The 27,525-nt window shown below is 42.1% G+C and overlaps 3 protein-coding genes across 6 annotated transcripts; 1 reads left to right on the top strand and 2 right to left on the bottom strand.

Annotated features, from left to right (window-relative positions):
- Positions 1 to 165: 165 nt before the first annotated feature.
- On the bottom strand, positions 166 to 468 carry RB195_018515 (uncharacterized protein; the record flags this gene model as incomplete). Its single annotated transcript, XM_064185986.1, has 1 exon — positions 166 to 468. The coding sequence occupies one exon, from the start codon at positions 466 to 468 to the stop codon at positions 166 to 168; it is 303 nt and encodes a 100-aa protein (XP_064041867.1).
- On the bottom strand, positions 166 to 23,300 carry RB195_018513 (uncharacterized protein; the record flags this gene model as incomplete). 4 transcript variants are annotated; one of them, XM_064185982.1, is made up of 23 exons in its annotated part: positions 166 to 568; positions 651 to 819; positions 3,675 to 3,804; positions 3,865 to 3,939; positions 3,996 to 4,159; positions 9,226 to 9,304; positions 9,385 to 9,450; positions 10,605 to 10,696; positions 10,764 to 10,887; positions 10,950 to 11,042; positions 11,120 to 11,189; positions 11,485 to 11,558; positions 11,665 to 11,844; positions 11,899 to 12,011; positions 12,067 to 12,167; positions 12,228 to 12,383; positions 12,499 to 12,589; positions 17,694 to 17,820; positions 18,067 to 18,151; positions 18,252 to 18,387; positions 22,241 to 22,316; positions 22,963 to 23,045; positions 23,148 to 23,172. In XM_064185982.1, 23 exons carry the CDS (start codon positions 23,170 to 23,172, stop codon positions 166 to 168), a joined length of 2,712 nt encoding a protein of 903 aa, XP_064041863.1. The 4 variants fall into 4 exon arrangements, with proteins under 4 accessions (XP_064041863.1, XP_064041864.1, XP_064041865.1 ...); XM_064185983.1 differs by lacking the exon at positions 9,385 to 9,450; XM_064185981.1 differs by lacking the exons at positions 166 to 568; positions 651 to 819 and adding exons at positions 22,625 to 22,741; positions 23,244 to 23,300 and having other exon boundaries at positions 3,646 to 3,804; positions 22,963 to 23,187.
- Positions 7,189 to 7,809, top strand: RB195_018514 (uncharacterized protein; the record flags this gene model as incomplete). The annotated part of the gene is made up of 1 exon (XM_064185985.1): positions 7,189 to 7,809. The coding sequence occupies one exon, from the start codon at positions 7,189 to 7,191 to the stop codon at positions 7,807 to 7,809; it is 621 nt and encodes a 206-aa protein (XP_064041866.1).
- Positions 23,301 to 27,525: the final 4,225 nt, after the last annotated feature.

The raw sequence follows: 27,525 nt of genomic DNA, 5'->3' as shown, positions 1-27,525 counted from the left end.
AAGCAGTACAAAACTTCAACATGTTGTCAACCCTGTATGGAAGGTGGCTGCAGCCTATGGACTACGTCTCCGCCCTGATAAATGCAAGCAGATGTGGATCTCTTCGAGACCTTGAATGGGGACCAGGGTAGAAGGAAAGTCGATCGAACTCGTCGACGAATTCTGTTAAATGCGAATCTGTTGAATGTTAAATGCCCATTGTTCTAACCTTCGTCGACTACGAGAAAACCTTCGACAGCGTAGAAACGAAAGCGGGTTGACGAGGACGCCAACTCCACCAACACCTCTACTGTCGCATGTTTCTAAGGACAGTTCTTCCCCAGTTTCATATACGACGTTAAGAGGGTGACGTCGTCTCGTTTCGGTCAGTCCGATGACGTCGTACTTGATCTTCTTGGCTTGCATCATCAGATCTTCGATGGCCGCTTCCGCTGCAAGCGTACGTGCGTTATAAGTACAGATCGCCATCTTAGTCCCTTTCCGTTTCGGTAGCCTGTATGACTCCTGCAACCCCGTCCTACCTGGCGCAACCGTACCAGGCTTTCCTCCGAAATCAGGAGACTCTTTCCTATTACTGTTACATGCAAAAAAAAATTTTAAAACCCATGGGCAAGTTGCAAGCCTCTAGTCCCCTGAGTTTTTGGGAGAACTTCTGTTCTCCCGGAGTGGACATGTGGAGCTTATTTCTTGGAAGCGACTCCAAACCGCCTCCCTTGCACCTCCCAGTCACTTGATTGCAGGCTTTCGGCCGGAACGACGTGCGGGATACAAGGATGTCATGAGTCAGTCCTGGCTCAGCAGAAACAGGGAGTCCATCCCCTGAATTCACCTGCGTCTCTGGGCAAGCACAAGGTCGCTTTTGGTCCGCGATTAGCCCCCTATCCGCCACCCGGGGACGCGCCACGTAGCCTCGCGACTAACCGGCTGTGATCTCTCTAGTGAGGGAGATTCTAGTGGTTCCAACGGATATAGCTTGTCTAATGCTCTTTGTATAAGTCTTTTGCTTGGCGTAAGGAGTTTCGCTGATCTTACAAGACCATCTGTACTTGATGTTTCCAGTACTTTGGCGTACATCCAATTACCACGTGTAAGAAATTCTTGCTCAACAAGTACAGTTTCTCAAATTTGCAGTGTATTGTCACATGTCATGGTTGTTTTAACAGCACTCTTTGGTTATCACTCAAATATGTGAGATATTCTTTATTTCATCGCTCTCAAAATACTGTAGCGTTCGTTTCCAAAAACTTTAACGCTTCTTGTGCTTGCGCACCTGTCTGAAGCATCTTTGCATCATTTGACGTATAACCGTTGCAATTGTAATTGTTTGGAATAGAGTACTTAGGATTTCCTTGTAGGAAGTCAATAGGTCTTATCAGTATTTCATCAAAATCCGTTGTACTTATCAACACGTATCAACGTTGTACTTTGTCAACGGGCGAGTGTTAATTATCGATTCTTGATATTACTGCAGTCATTCCTTCAAATGACAATTTTTTGCGTCCAATGCTTTTTTGAAGGCATCTTTTTACGGAGCCGACCATTCTTTCCCATGCGCCTCACATCCAGAGTGAAGTAGGTGGATTGGGAATCCACTTTATACCCTCCGCTGCACTGTAGTTCATCACAGAGCTACCATTTTCATCATTCTCCAAGAACAGATTTTTAATCACTTTTGCTCCCAGCTTAAAATTCAGTGGGTGTTCCAAAACTCATTCTCACAATCAGTGGGAATGAGTTTTGGAACACCTCTTTGAGATATAAAGCGGATGAAACTGCATAAAAATGCGTCAGTTGACAAATTTCTGACCACTTCAAGATGCACATCTCTCGTAGTAAGACGCGCGTACAAACAAACTTACATTTTCTGCTTGACGTTAGACTCAAATGGTCCCATACACTCGGATCCAACATTTGCAAAGGGTTTGGTTGTTATTACCCGATCTGTCAGTAATGGCGGCATCTCCGGTGCTCTATATGGCAATCCGTGACAATTTTTGCATGTAATGCATGTGCATATTTCGTAATAACTCTGGATGGTTGGGTATCCAGAACCGTCGTCCTGCCAGGTCTGTTCCTTGCCGCAATGTGCTTTTCCATAATTAGGTCAAGAATACCGATTCATTCGGGATGAAAACTAGCATTTTTGTATCATGCGATAGATTGGCGTTTTGAATACGTGACTTGTATCGAATGACGCCTTTATCGTCTCTGATAATCTTTTGGTTACTTTTTTTTATTTTTGCACGTTGATGTTTTCGTGAATAGCTGTTAACATGAGTCTCTCAGAGATGTCCCTATCACAAAAATGGTATCTACAATTCTACAGACACAGAGTACGTTGAATGTGATCGATGTTAACCTAGAATAATTGCATCGTCTCGCCCACTGACTCAGCAATTTTCCAACAACTGAAAATGCTCGAAGAGCTGCTTTAAAGCGAGAGAAGCGAGCTTAATCTATAATTAGGTGGGATGGTTCCGCTGATTCGTTTGAAATTTCAACGTTAGCGTGTTGATTTTTACACGTCTTCTATTTCTTCAAGACATTGATCCAAAGTTATCTACCGGACTTCAGAATTTCTGTGGTGCTAGCTTCGCTCGCCTTCACTGATCAACGGAAATTAATATTAGTGCCGTTTTCTATGAAATTGGACTTGTGCATCTCCAACAATCTTTTTTCCTTCTTCTATATTATAACTAAAGGCTCTGTATTGTTTATTTCCCGTATATGTCGGCAAGACTGAATTGTAAAGTTTAGGTAAAGAAATGTATTATTCACCAAAGATAGACAGCTGTGCGTAAAACAGAGAAAATAATTTAAAAAAAGGTATAGCGCTGCCATATTAGCAAAATTAAAGGACACAAAACATCCCAAAACCCATGAGTTCTACGATGAAGGAATAATTTCTTCTGGGTATAACCAAGAGGGAAAATTCTGAGCCGATCCATATTCGGTACTTCAATAATTCTGATAGGAGAGCTATAAAACGAATTACAGAGAAACAACAGACAGTTGCCTGAAATGTAGAAAAAATTGCTAATACATTAATGAACTATCCATCACACCTACTGCAAGTGAGTATGTCGAAACATTAAGCTCCAAAAACCATAGAATACATTAAAGTAGAGACTCCTAAATCCCGAGACTAGAAGAACTAATCTACATTCTGAAGCAACACGACTATTCAAACAAGAAAAAAAAAAGCATATATTTTGACGGCAAAACGGAAATAAGAATGAACTACTTCATACACAGCATCTTTTGGTAAAACTATGTACACGAACTGAACTGCAACGAACTACAAAAGATAGTTTTTACTTATAGCCACATCAACAATGGAGTGAAAGCTAAAGAAGAGAACTCACCATAGTACAAACAATCTAGTGCATAAATATGAATGATTGAAAAAATAAATCCCATAAGACTATACTCGATAGAACAATAACAGTACTATAGAACAGTAACCGCAAATAAAGCCATTGTTTAGTTAAATATCAAAACAAGTCCAAAAGAGAACGGAAAATTTAACAGCGCTTTGAAATAAAGGGAACGAGCAAAAAAAAAAAAAATGGAAATGAAAACTAAATTCTGTATGAGTCGAGACTATCAGCACACATTTCGAGCTGACAACAAATAACGACATGTTCACGGGTTAGCTGTTTCGATTTCGTTACTATTCTCTTCATTATTGAGGCTTGATTTCGCAAAAAGTACATTAGCCATAAATAAAGCCAAGTCGGCGTTGGTCCAATAACTGAAGTGACTTTTCAACACGGACCAGTAACTCTTGTCAGTTAATGCTGGCTAAAATGAATAGCGTTAATTTGGCACGCTCTCATATTTCTGGGGAAAGATTCAGAGCACCTGTAGTTGGAAATCTATGCGATGTGGTGGTCGTGTTCCACTTCCTAGAAGACGTTCAGGAAGTGGAAGTTCCGCCTTAAACGTGAAAAAAACATGATCTTCTACTAAACAAAATATAGAAGTAAAATAACCTCGGCTTCTTTAGCGACCTCTACGGGTAGTTCCGAGGTGGAAGCCACACGAACGTTTCTCTTAGGCGCAGCTGTGAATGATGAAAACCATCCTTTTTTTGCAGGTTTTTCCACAGAATTTGAATCTGCTGGGGGAGGAGGAGTAAGACATCTGGGAGAAGAACCTAAAAGACCACATAAGTAACTTATTCAAACACTCGCTCGGAGTATCGCTAACTCTAATTAACATTCTTATAAGGGAGGCTGAATTGAAGTAGCTAGGAGCTAAATTAAAGAAAGACTCTTTCAAAAACAGGAACCAAAACTGGAAGAGTTCAAGAGGACTGAGAGACTGCAACCGAGGCAATCTTAGCATGCAAAACTAAAAAGCAGAATGAACTCTTGCAAAAAGGCTGTTACCAAACAAAGACTTGCCCGTCGGAACAGTGACTTGAGCTGAAATAACGTCATAAACAAGCAAAGGAAGTCCACCCAAGAAAAAAGTGACATCTCTAATAATTGTTGATAAAGAGGTATGTTACCATCAAGGAGACCTGGATAGTTACTACTTGGAAATCCTTCTTGTAGTAACTATAGCTATCGACTCATTAACTATCCAGTTGTTACGGTGACTGCTGGGTAAAAAATAGAGTGCGCGGAAGTGATTCCACTTTTTTGGGACGCAGCTACGTTCGACTTAAACTCAGAATCGCTCACGTTTACAAACGCATCTGCAGCACATACATTGATTTCCAACCAGTATATCAAGTAGTAGTATATCAAGTAGGCCTCCACAACGGTTTACCGCCTCATAGTGGCGTGGAGGTGACTCTGAGCGTCGAACTGCGATGCACAGCGGAAGTTCGTCCTCCGGCAGGGACTCCCAAGCTAGGAAAGAATTCGACACATCCGACATTAAGATTTCTCGGAATCGGAAGCCTAGCTAAGAGTAAGAGCCTGCTAAGATTCATCAACGTCTTAGCGAAATGTCGCAAGGTGGCTCCCTGATCCATACAGGCTGGACGACGACCTACGGTGAAAGCTAAGCTCGCCATGGTAGGGCCACTTAGTTTGGGGAAGTCTTGTCACTCCAGCATATTCACTGCCTCAGTACTGCAGACTGCTCCCTGGCGTCTCAGACGTCAGACGGTATGGCGACCGGTGAGATGCGATCAAATCTCAGATTGCTCAGTACGTCTTTGATTCTGGACCAAGGCGAAACATGGGGTGCATGTAAAGAGGGTCCCGGCAGAATTTCGAGCGTGCCCCGGTCATGCCTCGTCAGAGCAATTAGCGATTATCTCAAAGAGATTCATTTTCCTTGGCGCCTAAATAGCTGACTCTGTTTACCTACCGCTAATCATACGCTGCATCACCGGCTAGGGGTGAGGGTGTTGATTTTCTGATGTAAGGTGAATTTATAATTGTACCAAGAGAAGCAAGAGAAATCCTCATGCGAAATATGAGATAAAGATATATCTAATAGCTTCAAACTACGTGTTTAAAAATCTTCGTTGAGACGGAACATTCCAGCTTTCAAAATTCAAAATTTTCAAAAAAAAAAGTAACACTAATGAGAATTATTGTTATCCTGTAACTTCCAAGCTTTTTTGTAGCCTTATTTATCTCCAGACAGAAGGACCTACCGTATCTCTCTCTTCTTGGAATCTAAAGGAAGAAAAAGAGTTCAAATTTGAAAAGATTTCTAGGTTTTCTGAAAGTAATATAAAAACAAACTGACTCCCTTTCTTTATTATCACACCATATAAAATTCCATGTACTTCTATCTGACTCTATTATTCTTTGACTTATTCGGTAAATTCGACAAGTCACACTACTCTTCTTTGCATATTTCCTTCTAACTGCACAGTTCTATGCGTCTCTGTGGCTAGAAGAACATCTAAGACGGTTGTATGCGTCTTCATGAACGACTGGAGCGTGACCTCTTCGAGGTATGTTTGCGTATCCGCCGGCATATCCACTAGGCACGTTATGTCTCGGAGGCATTCACGTAGAATCCGCCGGGACCCTCTTTACCGTTCCCCCGAAACATGTACGACTCGCCATGGGGACTGTCCTAGACTGTGACTGTGTACTTACAAAGCGAGAACAGTGCACACAGACGCTGACCTGAAAGCCATTCTGAGAGCTGCAGAGCGCATAGAATTCCGCGTGACTGCTCTGCAAGAGACCAAGAGCAGAAGGAGCGACGTACGACAAATGGTACCCCCGTCATTCGCGGAGAAAAGCGGAATTTTAGTGGCTTTGTTGTGCACCTATCTGTCGCCATCTAGTCGACTCTGACGAGATCTTGTCACCTCGTCTGGCCATTCCTCGCCTCCGCCCTATATGCACCAAAAACCTTTCAGTATCATCAACGGCTACTCACCAACATCAGTTGCTGATGATTCCGAACTGGACGCGTTCTACGAACTGGAGGAAGTAATCCGCAACGAGAAGTCCTTTTACAAATTCCTTGTCGTAGACTTCGATGCAAAACTAAGAAAGGGCCGCCCAATGGTGCGACTTGTGCGGAGATCGACCATATACTAACCAATCGAAGGTGTTTACGTTTACTTGATGTCTCGGTAGTACCATCCTTTTGTAGTAGTTCTTATCATCGTCTCTTTCGTGCGAAAATACGACTTAGCCACACGATGGAAAAGAACATCTATACTATCGGCAACGAAGGAGAAAAGAAGTCTGCGACGATTGCGCACTCGAAGACTTGTACCAAGGTCACTGGTACAAGGAGTTGCTCACAGGATTACGGGCCTGTGCTTACGCGCCTCGAAGCCGCGTACGAAAAATTTGGATCGAATTTCGAAGACCAGCAAGGAACTGTTAGAAAGAAAGACATTGAGGCTTGATCCAAATGCATCGCATATTGAGCAGTTAGTAGCAAACAGTAGCTGCAGAAAAGTGGAGGATTTTTCGAAATACAGACAGAAGAAAATTCTGGAAGCAGCACAAATAAGAACGAGTCTAAAGAAGTGCCGCAGAGATCTCCGCGAATGTAATATTCCGCTAGCAGCTTTGCTGAGCGAAGAAGAGACTAGCACGTGTTCTCATCGTGAGATGTAAATCATTACGGAGAGGTTCTACTCGGCTCTTTTCCGTTCCTCAACTCCTGTGTCAAGCCCGATTATCCCCACTGGTGAAGCTCCACCACGGATTCCCCCTTTGGAAGTACGAGTCGCTCGCTATCAACAGCATGAAACCTGGCACAGCCCCCGGATCTGATTTGATATCAGCAGACTTTCTTCGGGTTGGTGGCCATCCACTTCATGTAATCTTAGTAGCGCACATGACGTCTTGCCTTCAGAAAGAAAGGAACCTAGGCCAGCGAAAGACCTCGCGAACCGTTCTTATCCACAAGAAAGTTGACCGAGAGGACCTTCGGAACTACCGTCCGATATGCTTGCTGAGCGTGTTATGCATAGTATTCACCAAGATCATCATCACGCGTATATCTAGGACACTGGATGAAGCGCAGCATCAAGAAGAAGCTGAATTTCGTCAGAGGTTCAGCTGCATGAATCTAATCCAGACCGTGTCGAGGGTCATAGAGGTTTGCTGGGATTACAGCCTACCCCTTGTTCTAACCTTCGTCGACTACGAGAAAACCTTCGACAGCGTAGAAACGAATGCAATACTGTCAGCGCTGGTCGATCAAGGTGTGGACGTGTCATATGGGAGGACATCAGCAAATTGCTACGATCAATGCACCACTAAGATACAGCTTTTCCACCGCCTTCTCACCATACCCATCGGAAAGAGGGTACGACAGGGTGATGCTATATCGCCGAAGCTGTTCACGGCTGCATTGCAATAAATAATGAATCACTTTTGTGGGAAGAAAGGGTATACGTGTTGATGAAAGATTTTCATGAAGAATGCCTACTGCAAAGACGGAGGAGTACAACTTGAAGGCTCCCAAATCGTGGAAACTCCGTCATACGTATACCTCGGACGTTCTATGAACATGGAAAACGACTTGAAGGAAGAACTGAATAGAAGAACGAGAGCAGCTTGGCAGCATTCGCACCCGTCAGAGAAGCTACGGACCAACTGACGGACCAAGGTCTCCGTGCCCATCTGTTTAACTCAACAGTTCTTCCAGCGCTCTGTTACGCAGCGGAGACGTGGGCAGGCACCGTTGACAAGTGGAAAGCTATCGACTACCCACAGAGCGAACACAACATCTAGCCGGGCTTCGCAGCTCCGACTCAAAGGCATCACCCCACGAATCCGGGGTGGTACGGGTTTCAGCCGGGCAATGCCTATATGGGGTCGTAGATTGTGGGGAAGAGAGTGATTCCGTCACTTGAAAAATTTGATTCGGTGATTCGAAAACCCATTCGGACGAATCGCAGGCGGGGCGGGGCGCAATAGTTGCGCATTGCAACAGAAGCCGTGGTAAGAAACAACGTTCCGGGGTCGTCCGTTTACACTGATACACGGAGAGATCAACGGAATCACCCTATTTCCCACAATCTACGACCCTGTCGTATAGGCATTACCCTGCTGAAATTCGTACCACCCCAAATCCGTGGGGTGATGCCTTTAAGAACAATGTACCGTGTTAGCGATCCAGCGGAATATATGTCGAAAGCAAAACATGGATTGGCGGGTCACATTACGAGAAGAATCGACGATAGATGGACTAAAAGAAGGCTAGAGTGGATCCACATCACCCCAATTACCAGCGAAATGGGGTGATGTGTTCGCTAAACAAAACGGATGGACCAGCTGAGAGCTCAGCTGGATACAGCTCAAGGACCTCATCAACGTCATTCACGAAACTTGAGAACATCTTGGATGACAATGGCGAGGGAACGAAACGAGTCTAAGAGATGCTGGGGCTCGCACGTCCAGTAAAGATGGGCCATCTAAGTAAGCAATTATATCAGGCTGGTGTTTTCATCCTCTCTCCTATCGATTCTTTCTTATCTATACCCGTCTCCATTGGTGACTATAGAGGAATAACATTCTCCGATCCAAGCATAATCAGATGGTGCTGTGAGAGACGCAAATGTTCACATCAGCGAGTCTAAGAAGAGTTCGCTCTTAAAAGGAGAACATTACTGAACCATCGTTCTGTTATGCATTTAAAGGTACCTGTTACTTCCATACGCACCCTAACTTTCTCCTGGAATCCTGAGTAACGTTCATTTTAGTATGGACAGCATATAACAAACGCATTTTAGTATGGACAGCACATAACACGCAAAATCTCCTCTGAACTCACATCCACTTTTCGCATCAAAGTCAGAATCACACTCATCTTCATCATCAATGTCATCATCACCACCACTTCTTGTGTCTGCCTGAAAAAAATAGTTTTAAAAAAATACGACAGTGAGCGCACATTACACGAATAGATGTCCAAAAGAATAAACATCCTAACCGAATCTTTACTACAGTAAACTCTAAGAGAGTTAGTTGTACAAAAATCTGAATTTTCAATATGGTCCTGGAAAAAATAGCATTATTTGGTAATTCTCTTCAAACACGTTCTTTTTATTGGGGGTACGAATAAGTTTTGAGCTTCTTTTTTGTAGGGTTAAAGCTCTATTCAGGGAAATTGGTACAATGTATTTTTTTTTCAAAGTATAGTCCACCGTTAGCTATGACTTTTCTCCACCTTTCAGACAGTATACGGACCCCATGTTAGACAAAGCCCTGGTCTTCTTCTCTCTCGCCCTTAGGTTTCCTTGGCGATTTTTCCAACATGTGGTCGAGCGTTGTCGTGCTCAAAGATCACTTTGTCATGTTTTTTGGCATGTTGAGGGCTTTTGAGCTTTAATGTTCGGCTCAGTTGTTGTTGGTAACGTCCCCTAGTGACGGTTTCGTTAAAGCCGTTGAAGCTGATGCATTGTCGAGCTGACTTCACAATGTTCTGTGGCTTGGGTTGTCGTAGTGGATATGTTTGTCATCTCCCGTCAAGAGTAAGTGCAAAAAAAAACCTTCCAATTTTGCCTTCGGATCAGTTGTTCACATGTGAAAAACGGTGTTCGACGTCTCCTGGCTTGAGTTCATATGGAACCCAACTTTTTTGTTTTTGCACCATACCCATGGTCTTGATATCCCTTGAAATCGCTTGTTGATTCATTCCCAAGGTTTCAGCGAGCTCCTCTTGAGATTGGCACGAATGTTGGTCTAATAACGCCTCTACCTAAGCATCTCCAAACTTTACCGGCCTCCCCTCGCGTTCTTTGTCGTTGGTTTCAAAATCTTCACTTTCACAACCCCGAAATCACTACTCACATGCTTTTTATTGATGGAACATGTTCCCTATATCCTTCGCAAAGCAATCAATGTCCGTCAGCTGCACTTTTCTTCAGATTGACTTGGAACAAAAATGCGGCGCTTCCCGCAAATTTTGTTTTGTTGGCATGGTTAGAGTACAAAAAAAGTAGATTGTCTACACTTCAGCAAAACCACATATACTGATTCTTGGAGAAAAATGATGACGCCTTCACACAAACATAGTTACAAGATGGTTCGATGTGATTTAGTGCTGGTAACATCAACTTTTGTGAATCCATCAAAACTTATTTGTACCCTCCACAGTTATCGCATCATATTTGGGAGCATAACTAAGTAGGCACTGTAAATAAAACTTACCCCTTTATTCTTTTTTGACTTATTTTCATTCTTGATTTTTTTAAGGTAGCTCTTGTATACTTCCAGCGGTAATTCGTCATATGAGTTCCGAGCTAAACTAGGACAAGAACAAGCTAGTTCTTGCACAGAAACCTGGAAAAACACACCCAAACAACTGACCTCTCAAGTCATTGCTGGAAAAGAGCTTTACTGGTCGAATGTGGCGATATTCCGATATGAATAACGGCTCTAGTCGATAAGCAACGGGATCGTAGGGATGAAATATGTTGAAGATGCGTTCGACCTTTCAAGATTTCCCAAAAGATGGAGAACAACGTTCACACACACAAAAAAAAAGAAATATACATTCATTCTAGTTGGAAGAAGATCCGAATACGTTGCACCGCGCATTACTAAAAAGACAGCCAGGGGACTTCCGATAGCAAACAAGTATTTTACCTTAATAGATAAGGGTGAATCCTTCATAAACAGTGACCAAAAATAACGCACTATTTCCCTAAATACAACTCCTTTACCTTAAACTGAAGTTCTTCGTCATTGTGTTGCAACATTTTGTTGATACCACCGTCAATTTTCTCGTATAGCCTAGAAAGCATTTGTGCGAAATAAAGCTTAGAACGGCGTGAATCTCGCTGCAGTTGCGTAAGCGAATGCACTCGAAGCGCAGCGATAGAGCTAACGATTGGGATCGAGAATGGATCATCGTTACCTTCAGCGACAAGAATTAAACTAGCGAGGATCCTCCTTCCTTCTGTCGCTACGCATCACCGCGCCGCTCTGAGACCAGTCGCTTACACAACTGCAGCGAGCTTCAAGTCGTTTTGACTCAACCATAACAACAAGTCCAAATGAGACAGAATAAAATATAAAATCAAATTACAAGTCTCTAGCTTGTTGAAAAGCTTTAAGAGCTTCAATATTCGAGACATCCGTACACTCTTTTAAGTGGAGGTCCTAAAACAAACAATAAATAAAGAAACAATAAACCTTAAGGGTGCTTTTGACCAGCACCACTTAATAATAATGTTAATAAGGATCATAGGATCTGCACATAGCATACCATCGCATGGGTAACATATTTGTCATACAGTAGAAAAGGTGACCAATGAAGTAGAATGTCGTAAGTGATAACAGATCCAAGAGAATGTGCAAATATCGACACAGGACCACAAAAGGTCGGATTATTTTCGGTGAAAAGAGAATATATGCGATTCAACTGTCGAACAACACCACCAACGATCTAAAAAGGATTGGTAGTACTTGGCAACACTTATTCACACACATTTCAACATACTTCTTTACGATATAGGGGACTTTGGTAGTACATAATATCCATTGCAGTGCTATTGAGAGCATTTCGCATAGAACTCATTTTGGGAAGAGTTATGACGTCAGTAACGCCATCATCTGCAACTCATCGAAGTATGCTTCGAAGGGAATCGCTTAATTCTTTTTGAAGCACCTAGCTTTAGCGCCGATCTCCATTCTACTGGTAAAAACATCGGACGGGTCTTTTCCTCAGGGTAGCAGCGTTCCATGGCACTTACAACAGCATCACGGACTCTAAAACACTGAAGATATCAAATCTGAAAAGAAAGCTAGCAGAAAAGTAACGCAACACACTGCTGAGCATTTTCCGCTATTAGATTTTCATATCCTTTTTGACCTATTCCATGAACAACAAGAATCAAGTGGCCAACTTCAGCTGGACCATCATCCAATTCCGCCTCCTTCTGAAAACCGCGTCGAAGCGCTTGACTTTTACCCCATCCGATATATCTAAAAGAGGTAAATTTATATTTGTCATTGAAATAACTTGGCACAGAATACGTTCTGCAGAAAAAAAAATCCAATTTTTGTGAACAACATCAGCAGCAACTTCAGCCTTCATTACCTGAGAATTGCTCCTCTTTTGAAAGAAAGAAAAACATCAATGACAGAGCTCCATCTGATCTCCATACCTTCCAAATGCAGCTCGGTGAGTTCTACAATGAAATTCCACCTTGTGATAACACTATTTTTGTGCTAACACAACCTATCAAAGTGAACAAGTTGTTAAACCTATTCAAAGTATGCGCAAATAAAATTTAGAAAATTCACGGGGATGAATTACCTACTCTTCTGTTTTTATTTTCTTTTGAAAAATAACTGACTGCTAATATGAAATCAATAGCACCATTTCTACGAAATGCCGAAATGCTTGTAAATCATGAGCATTAGGAAGAAAACAAAAAGACACCTACAACTCATTTATTACTACTATTAACTTTATCCAAGGTAAAATATCAGCTATTGATCACAAAGCAACAAACATGAGGACACGCCTGAATTGAATGCATTTACACCACATCTTAACCGCAGTAGAGAGAGCAATTTTTCAAAACCATTTAATAACAACAGCAATTATAGGAGTAGTAATTTTTCTAGACTCGGGAGTTGTCAATACTAATCCAGTGCAACACAGCAACCTCTCCAATACTCTCTCTCTCTCTCTCTCTGAGGTAATGAATTGATAGCATCGCAATCGGTCGAATCGTATCGATAGTTTGCGGGATTTCAGAGGTCGTAATAGTTACTTTAGAGAATGTGGTAACGGTAACAAATAATAAGCAAATTATGTAGACTAAAATCATTTGCAGCATTCGTGTATAAAACTAAAAATTTGGTATATGAACATGCGATACTGTGCCAGCCGATCAATGACGTGGTTTCAACAACTACCAACACTTAAATAATAAAATCTAGTGAGAAGAAGGAAGAAAATAATCCTCAAAAAGTATGGCTCTATGACCGTGCTGATACCAAAATATGAACATCTGTCAGCAGTAAGATCTAAGATATTGAGTAGACCTTATCTAGCGTGCGAGTTTCTACTTAATAATCGTTCTCAGTCCAATTCCGTCCCAAAAGTGCTAGAAGTGGACAAAGTGCACGGAGTTCATCAGTCCACATGGATATGTTCCTAGGCGTTCAACTTCAACTCAGAACCGTTTGAGGTTTATGAGCGCTTGTTCAGCCTTACAATGGCATGAAGGTGCCATTGTAAGGCTGAACAAGCGATATCTCTTGAGACTGAGCTGATATCTCTTGAGGAATACAGTCTTTAGAATACCAATATTGATTCTTTCTCTGAACTCTCTTTTCTAATCTATAGGATATAGTGAAAGTTTAGAACCATAGAACTCAGCTCCGTGAGTTGCGCTTAGTCGGTGTGTGTGTGTATGTGTGTGTATGTGTGCGTGTACGTGTGTGCGTGTACGTGTGTGTATGTGTGCGTGTATGTGTATGTGTGCGTGTATGTGTGCGTGTACGTGTGTGCGTGTACGTGTGTGCGTGTACGTGTGTGTGTGTGTGCGTGTATGTGTATGTGTGCGTGTATGTGTGCGTGTATGTGTATGCGTATGTGTGCGTGTGTGTGCGTGTATGTGTATGTGTGCGTGTATGTGTGCGTGTATGTGTGCGTGTATGTGTGCGTGTATGTGTGCGTGTATGTGTGCGTGTATGTGTGCGTGTATGTGCATGTGTGCGTGTATGTGTGCGTGTATGTGTATGTGTGCGTGTATGTGTGCGTGTATGTGTATGTGTGCGTGTATGTGTATGTGTGCGTGTATGTGTATGTGTGCGTGTATGTGTGTGTGCGTGTATGTGTATGTGTGCGTGTATGTGTATGTGTGCGTGTATGACACATACACGCACACATACACGCACACATACACGCACACATACACATACACGCTGGACGTGGACTTGCTGGTACCAAATGCAATCAGACGTTTGAGTATACGCTCGGGGCACGTACAAGCTATGTAGACTGCACAGTCATATGATGGAAGTTACTCATATTGCAAAAAGTTGGTGTCGTCCACCACACTGCCAAATCCGAATCGAAATAGGTCAAGTGTCTAGAAAGAGCATGAAGTTTTTGGTAACAATTTTCCGTTTCGTTGCGCCGAACTGTTGCACATTGTCCAGCTGAGGGTACCCAGGTGGCTCTGTATCGATAGGCCGTTCACGCGAAATAAATTGGTACCAGACTTGTCTGGGAGTATAAAAACACTGATGTCATGCATCGGCTGGCTTCCAGAAGTCGTAAGACAGCACAAGCGTTCATAGAGCTCAAATGACTGAATTGAAGTTGAAGGTGTAGGCGTATCCGAATAGGGATTGGATCAACGCTTTGTCCTCTATTCTTTATCCTCCGCGTCGGTGCGGCCAAAAGCGTGCAATCTTCGAGGTGCAAGGGACCCGTGGAACTAAGGGCGTTCAATCTGCCCATGGATTTTAAAAATAAGCGCATCTATCTTTGTCATTACTGCAGGACTACTACGACCGCCTCGATGTCGTCGTGTAGTAACGTTCAATTTCCTGGTAATGACAATAAAATTGTGACTTGAAGCTAGCACTGTGACGAATCGTGAAGCAGTGATCACTGTAGCAATAGGTTTAATATGGAATGCGGTCGTAGTGTGCTCATAGTCTTCATCATTGTCGCATTCGGTGTGGTCATTGTGATTTTAGCTGGAGTGACGACGTTCAATCGATCGTTCGATTCAAAAGTGCTCCAGTCTTCGCAGTTCCAGTATTGAAGTTAATTTCCTGTCATTTGGCAAGAGATTTGATTCGAAATCCATGTACAGCTGAACCCGTTTTTTTACAGAGAGAAGCGACAGAACATGAATTGAAAGAACGTTAAAGGCATCACCCCACGAATCTGAGGTGGTGCAGATTTCAAGTGGAGTATTCTTATAAGGGATAGTAGATTATGGAGAGGAGGGTGACTCCGTCCATTTCTTCTTAGTTGCCGTAAAAAACGGCTCGAAAGATGCGGCGCCGCACAAGGCTGGCGCGCTCCAGTTAAGCTCCTTGTAGAAAATAGTGCGCCAGAACGCCCGAAGCCGTATCTTCTGGGCCGTTTTTACGGCAATTAGGAAGAAATGGACGGAATCATCCTTCTCTCAATAATCTACGATCCGGTATACGAATACTACACGGGAAATCTGTACCACACCAGATTCGCGGTGTGATGCATTTAAGGTGGGTTTGGAAAGGTGAAAAACGCACTTGGGCAAGATCACAAGCAAGTTGACTATGTTTGCAGAAGATACAAAACTTGTTTACGATCAAACTCGCGCATGCAAGATCCTTGGAAGAGATGGAAGATGTTGATATGTTCCAAAACGAGATGAGAATCATAGAATTAAATATATTATTTTTGCTGACAGTAATCCTTCACGGGGCAAATATGGCGCAGTCGGTTAGAGTCTGTTGTAGCCACACAATCGAGGGTTCGGAACCGCCCTAGTGCAAACCAAGCCCTTCAACCCCCGCAAGTCGTTGTACAGGCCAACACGCGTTTCAAAACCTCAACGATTACGAATTGCAGTAAAACGCCTTGGCGCATCTTAAGTGGATTGATACGCCGGTGACTGGACGGCCCCGTGGGACCCGTCTAACCCCATTCTACAGCTACATGGCTTCGTGGCACGAATTCGACGCCGTAAGACCCGAAATTCGCCCAATTTTACCGCGTTGGGGCTCCAGCGCATCAAACAGACGCCATGCTGTCCATCTCCGTCTCTTTTTGGAATTTCTTTACTGAGACACACCCATACACAGACGCACGCACATGACAAAATAAGCCCGTTATTATATAACATGATATTTCAATAATAGTTTTCTTTAAATGAGTCTGACACGAGGTTGTTACAATCCTTTATTCGTGGCTAACGTGTCGGCAATATCGCCTTCTTCAGAGACTGAAAGGGTGAAGTCGAACGTGATTAATCCGATCAAACGCCTTATCCGCCCAACAAAGAAAGTTCTACGTCTACTGTTGGGCCTCATAGCTACCAGTAGAAGAGAACGTCGTACCTTAGGATCAGCTGACTATCCTGCCACTGCTAGATACTTGTTGTGAGGTGACTAGCGCAATCAAATATCAGCCTTAAATAGGGCACGAGTTCCCGCGTAATTCAGAGGCATTCCTCCTTCCTATTCATCTTTGGGCCCTTGGAGTGGATCCAAAAAGCCTCCAGAGCCTTGCGCGCCGCAATACTAGGTTCGCGCGCCAAATCGTGATCTTAACTTCAAAAACTTCGTATTTGCACTACATCGGGGTGCAAAATATGCCCGGATAACAACGAGGGTGATTGCATGAGTTCATGTGTTGTTTATATGATTTCCTGTGTGCAGTGTGGTGACGAATCATAGGAGAAACAGCTAGACCACTATGCATTCGAATCAAAGAACACCTGGATGGCAAAAGGAAATCATGTGACTCCACTGCATTAGGTGGTCATTGGGTACAGCGTCATAACGGAGAAGATCTTGAAGTTAAGACCACGACGAGCAGGTAGCAATCAGGCTCGTATACACGGTTCCAGAAGTGTGATATCTTAAAGAAAAGTTAATCGAAGGTAAGATTACCCTCAACTTTTCTCTGGCTTCATCATTTTGCGCTCTCCTCAAACCTGAAACGCGGAACCTAAGAAGAAAGGGGAGAAATGCTAGGAAAACAAAAGATCGTGCACCGTATACCACAGATCGCTATGTTTCAAAGAATGAGCATGAATTTTAAGATTAATAGCTGTATCGGTGCATTTAAAAGTTGCATGACCAGCAAATATGAGCGCGATTGTGCGCCCCAAGTCAATTAAAGACATCACTCCACGAATCTGAGGTGGTACGGATTTCAGGTGGAGTAATCGTTCAAGGTATAGTAGATTATGGAGAGGAGGGTGATTCTGTTCATTTCTTCCTAATTGCCGTAGAAAACGGCCCGGAAGATGCGGCTTCAAGCGTTCCAGCGCACTATTTTCTACGAGTTCGATTGAAACGCGCCAGCCCTGTGCGGCGCCGCATCTTCCGGGACATTTTTACGGCAACTAAGAAGAAATAGACGGAGTCACCCTCCTCTCCATAATCTACTATCCCTCATAAGAATACTCCATCTGAAATCTGCACCACCTCAGATTCGTGGGGTGATGCCTTTGAAATATTTAAGAATACACATGCATGCAGAATATACATACATATTTGGATACTCCTCAGAGACGAATTTGTTAGAGGTGAAAATAAATGCAGACATACGTGGTTTGTTGCTGGCTTCTTTCGCTGAGAAAACTGTTGTTCCTTCAGGAATTGTCTGTCCTCGGAAATATTGTAAATGATGGGACTCAATTGCATCAGCAATAGGTGGCTCTAATGGTTGCCAGTCCTGCAATAGATACGACTGAAAAGCACTACGGTCTATCCAAATATACTTTTTTACACTTTCAAAAATACTTGTGTATCGTGGTTAGGGTCACTGTGAATGAACCCGCTAACGAAGGAAAACAAAGTACCGTTTACTTACCGCTCGCTCGCTTGATGCTTGGTTCGTTGCAAAAACGACATCAAAGTAAAACAATAAAAAAGGTATTGCAATAAACTTTATGAAGAAGCTGTGAAGCTGGAATCCCACCTGACTGAACCATGTACCCCTGCGAATGTCACAGGAATCTCCCTTCCAATAAATAGAATCCACTTTCGTGAGATCATGATTCACTCTGGAAAATTACGCAAATGGTTTCGCAGAATGTACCTAAGCGAACAATTTCAAATGACAGACTTGCATATTGTCGTGAAAAAAAAAAACAGATCACTAACTTGTAGAGCCCATCAAGCACTACTACTGTTTGTCCGAAAGTGAAACCCTGCTCGAGAAGTTCTACGGTCATTTGGTCGTCGAGGGGAATACAGAACACAGATCTGTATTTAGCCTCCAGACAGAGTGAATCTCTTCCTTGAAGAAGATGTTATTAGACTATATTCTAAACTTTTTCACAACACAGCGAGTTATGGAAGCGCCGTTTTATACCAGGAAACGGTTAATTACTGCATTGTTATTAGTTTTCTTTTGCGCTCTGTACCTTACGTGCGAATGACGTAGCTAAGAGTAAGCATTACATGTTAGATAAGAGAATTCAGAGAAAATTCACATAAATGTTGCAAAGTCAATTCTAGTCAAACTAGAGGTTGTTTATCAACCGATCTGACATGAAAAGTACAATTTTCATGAGTTAATAAAAAATAAATAAATCTCTGCAATGAACAAATTACTTTGCGATTTTCCTTTGATTTTCGATCTGAAGACACCGGTACCTCCTTATTTATAGAAGCTTGAGTGTTTCGTAGATCGAATTTCAATTTGCATTCACTGATAATAGCACTTCTAGATAAGCTCTGGGGTGCAAGCGTCGAGAAGTGAAGAGTGTACGATATTTCTCCAACCGAAACAACAACAAGAAAAAAAAGTTTAACAACCATTGTAAAATGATACGTTATGTCATGTCGCACTCAGAGGTGAGATACAGTCCAAAGTGAAGAAAGTCAACGATCGGGTGGGACGTAGGTATCAATACTTTTATCTGAGTAGTTTAACATTGCAGAAAAATGTCATTTTTCGATGTCTCTACAAGAAAAAGTAGTTTGTTTGTATGGATCAAGGTAGTCAAAGACGAAGACAACTCAAAAGGATTGTTTCATAGTGCTCATCAACAAAACAACACTTGGAAAGTATTGACCTAATTAAATAAACTGAATTTTTGCTCTAAAACAACAAGGGATCACATTCTACGATAGGATTAAGGGAGAATTAGTCTCCTTAGTTAACAGTTGCCAGAATACAAAACTCATTTTTTGGCAGAAGTGCAATCTCTAATTCGAAAAAGAGCAACAACACATCGTGGATTTTCTCCTGAGTCTTACTAAATGAGTAAATATGAAGCCGAATGAACACTACGACGAAGAAGAAGCAGGTAGGAAGACGGGTAAGGAAAAATGGGCACTCACATCAGACACTATATATATACATATATATACACATATATATATATATATATATATATATATATATATATATATATATATATATATATATATACATGTATATATATATGTTATAGATTAAGCCTACATGTTACATAAGTTTCTAGTGGAGTTCCCAGAGAAGCATTTTAGGTTGCAGAAACTCACAGTCTGCATTGCCACCTTCAAGACCAAGTTTCGTCTTAAATAATTCAGTTCTTCGAAAACCTAACTATACAGTGAAGGGTACATACCCGTTCCTAACTAAGTAACGACATAACTTTCTTCAATCTATACAGCGTATATTTGATTGAGTTGTGAAAATGCGTCCCAAGTTCAAAATTGCTCTTTGTTGCGCCTGGGAAAATATTTCTAAATAACTTGTTTAAAGGCATCACACCGCGAATCTGGTGTGGTACGAATTTCAGGTGGAGTATTCGTATACGGGATCGTAGATTATTGAGAGAGGGGTGATTCCGTCCATTTCTTCCTAATTGCCGTAAAAAACGGTCGAAAGATACGGCTTCGAGTGTTCCGGCGCACTATTTTCTACAAGGAGTCCGAAGCCGTATCTTCCCGGCCGTTTTCTAAGACAACTAGGAAGAAATGAACGGAATCACCCTTCTCTCAATAATCTACGATCCCGTATACGAATACTCCACCGGAAATCCGTACCACACCAGATTCGTGGTGTGATGCCTTTAAATGAAGACCTATTATTAGAGTGAAGGACACATATTCGCTAGAGAATTCTTTATTCTACACAACAGTAACTCGCTTGGCCTTGGTAAAATGTGTAGCTTATGCACGAAGAGGGAGAGCATACAGTCGTTGGCGTGTATTTGACTTCCTAACAAAGATATTTACAAATGAGCGTGCTCCACCCCCTTCATCGCAATTAAGAAAAAGAACTTCCCCAACATATTAAATATCTGCAGATAGAGCGTGAACTGAGTTTTTTTGGCACTTACCTGTTCGTTCGAATAGGTGGAAATATAAGCAAAAGGACTCGTGAATCTGGATGTCTCCATTTTCGGACCCACTTTTTTCACCTTAGGGTGGAAAGAGTCGGAATGAAAAACAAGTTTGATGAGGTCTAGTAGCAAATTTCCTCCTTTATCTCTGGATACTGTCCATTTTTTTCATCTTCTCTTACAACAAAGTCATAAGTTCAAAATTGAAACCACTCAATTTTTCGTGCTCAACTTTGGGCTTCAATTTTTTCAGCGGAAACGAAACTATATTGGATGTGTTGTGCACTGTTTAATTCGTTTCGTTCTAGTGCATTTCCGGACACCCTTCACTGCTTATCGGTTTTGCCTGTGAACGGGGATATCAGCTGTTTAATTCCGCGAATTTTCGCAAATTTTTGAGTGTAAAAGTGAGCATTGTACACTCCAACTGCATATCCTCGCTCTGTTGGTAGATGACTCCTTTAAAATGTTGTTTATTTATTTGCACTATTACTGCATTGAATCTTACAACACCTCTATATCTTTTTCTATATCTTTTGTTCCTTCTCCTGGTAACTGTGCAGCCTAGGTGGAGGGAGATTCGCTTTACGTAAGCTGTACAGAGATCATGAGAACTTCATTTCGACAACCACCCTAAAGTGAGGGAGAGGGGAGGAAGGCAGAGCCCCGGGTCCGACTATCGCATGGTCTGTTCGTTATTACAAGAGTAGATGACTCGACAATTCATGCAAGGAGACTAATGTAGGTATAAAATTGTCCAAAAGTGTATATTTTGCTAGTTCGATGTTACAGTCATCTTCGAGTGTGTTATTTGGCTCAGACACACTGTGTCTTCGCGTGAAGAAGGCAATAATTCGCATCTCCGGTTCGGTAGGACGACGGTGACGATGTTAACTGGTTTTCGCAACAATAACGACAACCGAGTGATCTTAATCATGCGCAACGACATAAAAAACAATTAAAACCACTTTAAAAATCGTAAGAAGCTCTGCGAAGCCTGTGCACCACGATTCTATGAAATGAAGTCCCTTCGAGTAAAAACGAGACGTATCACATATAGGATACGTATCCGTTAAGAAAGAGAAATTCTCAATGGCGAGATAGAAAACAGGAGGACAAAGAACAATTCCGAAGATGAAAAAAGCAGGAAACCAACAGCTCTGCTTTCCACATTTGCTTCTTCTTTTCCAAATTTTACTTCTATGTGGGAAACTTCTACATTTTCTCTAGGATGCGCCATAACATGTGATCACTTTAATCGTTCAAATGTTTCTTTTTGTAGAATCTTAACGTAACTGTTTCGTTAGCAACACAGCAAAAGAAAACTTCAAGAAATTGGTAATGCCATCAAAACTATCGTAATAGAAGTTTCAATTTGTCGTTTACGGTGTGTATCGCGTACCGCAAATTCAAATCCCTACACGAATATATGACAGAGATGGAAGTGTAGCTTACGAGGACGAACGTGATCACGCCCGATTCTCTTTAGTAATCCCAGGAGATTTTGTGTGAAACAATCCTACTTGCAGCAGTATTATCAACGATGCAAGTTATTACGAAGATGGTAATCCGCAAAACAACAGTAATTGTGCAGATGGATCAGTTTCCGCATCGTTGGGGGCCCGTGCACAAACAAGGTCGTTTCTCACGCTTTTTTCTGGATTGCCAGGGGAATTGGGCATGATCACTCTCATGTACACTACACCCTTACCTCTATCTATTCGCGGAGAGATCCCAACACAACCAATGTCCTTATACGCTGCCTTTAAGTACCTAAGTGATAAGGGGTAAAATCCTAAAAAAAAAATCAAATACCGTTGAAACTAATCCATTTGTCGACCTCATTTTTTCTATAGAACCATCGTACCTCAAAACAACGAAGATCGGTGACCTAAAATAAGAAAATGTGAATAATCCAATAAACCTTGAAAATCAAAACATTTCCAAATAACAACTGGAATGCACTGTCTACAACACAACACCAAGTTTTTACATGATAAACAACCTTGGGTCGTTTCGAAGATGTGCTAATCTAAATGAAACTCATCAAGTGAAACAGCCTGAGGAAACCAAAAACACTACAGCTCCTACCCTTTTGATAGAAATATGAGCAGCACAAAAAGCAATGTACACACTGAGAATTGACACTCTAATCCTATACTGTAATGAAAGGATTTATCCAAACAAATAGAATCACACCTCCTTTGGAGAGCCGTTTGGCTGCTTTATAGAAATTACAAGAGAAGCCGCTTTAGCGAGTTCTTGTGCTTTACATTCGTTCGGAGACCAACCATCCTCAGGTGCGTACATAGCAAACTAATTCCATTCGAATGATGATAATATTGACAGTGATAAGCACACTTTACAAATAGCTGCATATTGTGCTAATACTAATGATAGCGCAATTCATTCATCGAACTTAATGAATGGAATTATTGTTAACTGCTATAGAACAGAATTACGTTGTTAAAGTTTGAGCACCTTTTTTGTATTCGTGTCCACATCAGTTTAATAATCTTACTTTAACAATGATGAACCTTTTTTTTTTTCGTGCGCGCAGGTGGTACAGGTGCAGGGACCGCAGTAACACTTGGTGATGCGTCTTCCTTAGCTGGAGGACCTAGGTGGATATACTTCGATGCACTAGACGATGATATAGGAAGCGCATCATCGTTCGCTATAATAGTAGGAATTGTGGCGACCGACGTAGATCCATTCTTACTCGTTGACGATGTGGCGTTCTGCATGGACGTAGAGGAAAGCTGCAAAGCACATAATCATATGCAAAATGAGATGGAAAAAATACCGAATAGGTTACCATAAGAACTATTGTTTCTTTTGATGACTCAAAGGCAACTATAGCTTTTAAGCTCATCTATTTTTTTAAAATGTAAATGAGATCTGCTCTCCGCAAAATATGAAGGAAGAGTGCATCGTATAGTACATACTACCATAAAATAGATACTTATAATACATCTGTGACACCTTGTCGCTAATGTTAGTGAAATTAGTGTTAAATTACAATTAGTGTTACATAATTGATTTTCTACTGCAGTAATTATTGGTCACTTATCATGCTATACAATAACGCGCTTAGTCCGTGTGTGTGTTGGTGTGTTGGTGTGTGTGTATGTGTGTGTATGTGTATATATGTGTGTATGTGTGTGTATGTGTGTATGTGTGTATATGTGTATGATGTGTATGTGTATATATATATATATGTGTATGTGTGTTGGTGTGTTGGTGTGTGTACGTGTATGCATGTGTATGTATGTGTGTATGTGTGTATGTGTGTGTGATGTGTGTATATATATGTGTGTATGTGTGTTGGTGTGTGTGTATGTGTTGGTGTGTGTGTATGTGTATGTATGTGTATGTATGTGTGTATGTGATGTGTATGTGTGTATATATATGTGTGTATATGTGTATGTGATGTGTATGTATATATATATGTGTGTATGTGTGTATGTGTGTGTAGGTGTATGTATGTGTGTATGTGTGTATGTGATGTGTATGTGTGTATGTGATGTGTATGTATATATATATGTGTGTATGTGTGTATGTGTGTGTAGGTGTATGTATGTGTGTATGTGTGTATGTGATGTGTATGTGTGTATGTGATGTGTATGTGTATATATATATATGTGTGTGTATGTGTGTATGTGTGTATGTGATGTGTATGTATATATATTTGTGTGTGTATGTGTGTTGGTGTGTTGGTGTGTGTGTATGTGTGTGTGTATGTGTATGTATGTGCGTATGTATGTGTGTATGTGATGTGTATGTATATATATATGTGTGTATGTGTGTGTGTGTGTGTGTGTGTGTGTGTGTGTGTGTGTGTGTGTGTGTGTGTGTGTGTGTGTGTGTGTGTGTGTGTGTGTGTGTGTGTGTGTGTGTGTGTGTGTCACGAAAATAGTCCATAATGGTGCAAAACTCTGGACCGCCATGCACCTGATAGGCGAGCACTCTACCTTTTCACCACTGTCCAAAGCTACGTGAGTATCTATGTTGGCTTTGATAATGCAAGTTAGTTTCTCTCATGTGTTAGTGAAGGTAAGTAAACGTTTATGTTAATGTATACTTCCAGATTTGCAAACTATCATCTATATAATAACGGGTTTATTCTGTCACGTGCGTGCGTCTGTGTATGTGTATTCCTTAGTCAAGAAACCCCAAAAAGTAGGGAGACGGATACCATGGCGTTAGTTTGGTGCGCTGGAGCCTCAACGCGGTAAAACTAGGTGAGACGGGTACTACGGCGTTGAATTCGTGCCCCGGAGCCAGACAGCTGTAAAATGGGGTGGGACGGGTCCCACGGGGTTGAAATGGTGCGTCGGTGTCGGGAAGCTATAGAGTGAGGAGAGACGGGTTCCACTGCGTCGGATTGGTGCGCGGGAGCCCCAAGGCGGTAGAGTGGGTTTCTGTGGTTCCTTCGCATAACTATTTCTCAGCATGTCCGCTCATGCTGCTGACATCCTTCCTTCAAAGAGAGGAAACAAGCATGCGAACGGCTGATCAAATACAATACATAGTAGCCAACAGTATGCGATCTGACGTAGAACGTCATTTTTATCACTACGATAGTGATATTCACGTCAATCCATGTTAGCACATCATTTTTTGCTAATCGCTGAGAACGGAGGAGACTCATTTTTTCGAATAATGTTTCAAAGTTGTGGAAGTTTGAGAGAAACATAGACGTAAAATTAAGCTGGATTGCTCTCCAAATATAGAACTGGGCGTTAGGGAAAAACCATAAAATCTTTCATCTACGCGTAAATTTTCGGGTAAAAAAAATTGAAGTTGATAGAAAAAAGCAATTATAAGTTTTCAAAAAATGTCGCTACTGTTATTTCTGTTATTTCTTATTGATCGGTGAAGGCGAGCGAAACGAACACCAAAACAAGCCTGAAGTCGGGCTTTGGCCGGATGTTCAGGCTGCTATACTGATAAAATGCAGGCCAAAAAAGCGTAGTCAGAGCTTTTTTGCGACACTTTCAAACATTCAAAGAGAGACGCCGGGAAAATCTGCCAATGTTGAAGTTCCGTCTTGATGTGATCTCGAAGTGTTAGATATGCCACCTTTTCGACCTCAGCTAGGCCACTCTCGAGAAAGACTATGGTTGCGGATGTACCCCTGCTGTATATTTGGAGCCCCGATATCAGACTTTTGTGATAAAGCGAGTTTTGGCCCAGAACCTACTACTCTTAGCCACGTTGGCATCATGTACTTGGAGGAATTCCCCATGGTGGCTTAGGCGCATTAACGGCGCCTTCAGAGGCTAGAAGTGTAGTATTCAGTGCCAGTGAATTCTAATAATGATTACAAAAACGTTTTTACAACGTTACAACCAAGAAATAGACTGGAACTTATGTTTCGCCCTACTACATCACCTCACAACTGATCTCACATTGTTCATTGACATGAACGAGTGAGCCTCCTAATACAAACACAATCTTTCCCGATCGAGCGGGAGGGTTGTTTAGTAGTTTCTCCTAGTTTGAGGATCACGAAGAACATCATATTTTTCATTTAACGAACTTGTGAGGTAAGCTGTCTGTCTGTCGAGTCGAGTGTTGAGTCGGCTGTCTTTCTGTTTGGTCTGTTTTCTACTTCCCGGACTCTAACCACTCAAAAACAAGTGCAGCCGTCGTAGTTAAAGGGCAACAAGTGTCCAGCACACCTTTTATTTTCTTTCCCAAATACAGCAACTTCTCTGATTTTCGATTTACACAGAGTAACATAATCGATGTCTTCTAAGCTTTTAAAATCAACCTTTCGTACTGCCAACCCAGAGATCGAGTTTTCATTTGCGGGCCTTGATACACTGGAGCATTTGGATTTATTTTTCTTGTTAAACGCGAATGAGGTATCGGAGGCATACACTGCTTACGTGAACATCAATCTTCTTAGTTTAAATGAGCCGCAGCGGTGTAACGGTGTAATTCGCTGCGCCACGCCAAGGATCCTGTGTTCGTTACTTGACCAGGGCTAACCAAACACTCCATCTGTTGGGATTGGTAAATTGGAAACCTGCGACAGAAACATGTGACAGGTAGAGTACCTGACCCGCACTCCCAGGCCCGATGATTGTGAACAATGGCGAGCCCCCAATGTTTAGGTCAGAGCGGCATCCGTGCAAAAACCGGTGAGGTGACCTCGGTACCTTGGATGTCATAGTGGTTGCAGCTATGGAGCACGCAACCAAGGCAGCGAGACATTTTGGAGTTCAGCTATTCTCGCCATAGCAAACACAAAATTTTAAAAGCGACAATTCTAACTCGTCATCCTCCAAAACGACAGCGCAGGGATATAAACTTCGCGCGCATGAGAAACCGCTGCCAAAATTTTATTACGGAGGTGAAAGTAACATCTTACAAAACTGTTACAATGCAGTATCGTCCGTTTACTCGCGTTTCCAAAACAAAATCAAAAAGACCGATACGGACTTAATCGTGTCAAGTGGTGGTTAGTAAATGGGAAGAAAGCAGAAGTCATCTCGCATATGCAACTGCCACGTATCAACAACGTCGAAGGTACATAGCAGGTTGCGAATCGCGGTCGAAGTAGCCCACACAGTGTTTGGTGGATACAACCTTACCCCAAAGATAGAGAAGCAAACGCAGTTATGGATGGAGGAAGTGGGAACAAAGGTTTGTGAGTACTGTTTCTATCACGCATTGCTCAACAATGAGAAGCAGGAAAACTGCCAAAAAGTTAAAAAGACGTGAAGAAAGCGATATTTACCCACTACGATGGCGTCTATTAAAAGATCGATTGTGAACGCCTGAACTTCGCGAAATGTAGCCACCGCAGACCTGGGATGTCGAGAAGTTCTTCGGCATTAATGTCGAAAATTGAAGCTCCCATATGAGCTGGAAAAAGAGTGCTATATGGCGCAACTACCTCGATGGTACTTCAACAGAAGACCTTTCTATCCATCGTTCCCCAACGTCCGCCTACATATATGCATACGTGGAGCAGTTCAACAGATAACCGCTGACGAAACTGGAAGGCCCCTGAACGAAGGAAGGCGAGGAAGGTGGCAGACGATCTAGCAGGAGCTGTGGAAATCATGGTCATACATGGACGGATT

This window comes from Necator americanus, chromosome II, assembly GCF_031761385.1.
Source record: "Necator americanus strain Aroian chromosome II, whole genome shotgun sequence".
Classification (NCBI taxonomy): Eukaryota; Metazoa; Nematoda; class Chromadorea; order Rhabditida; family Ancylostomatidae; genus Necator; species Necator americanus.
Note: the sequence above shows the minus strand (reverse complement) of the source record. Positions and strands in the feature narration are given on the sequence as shown.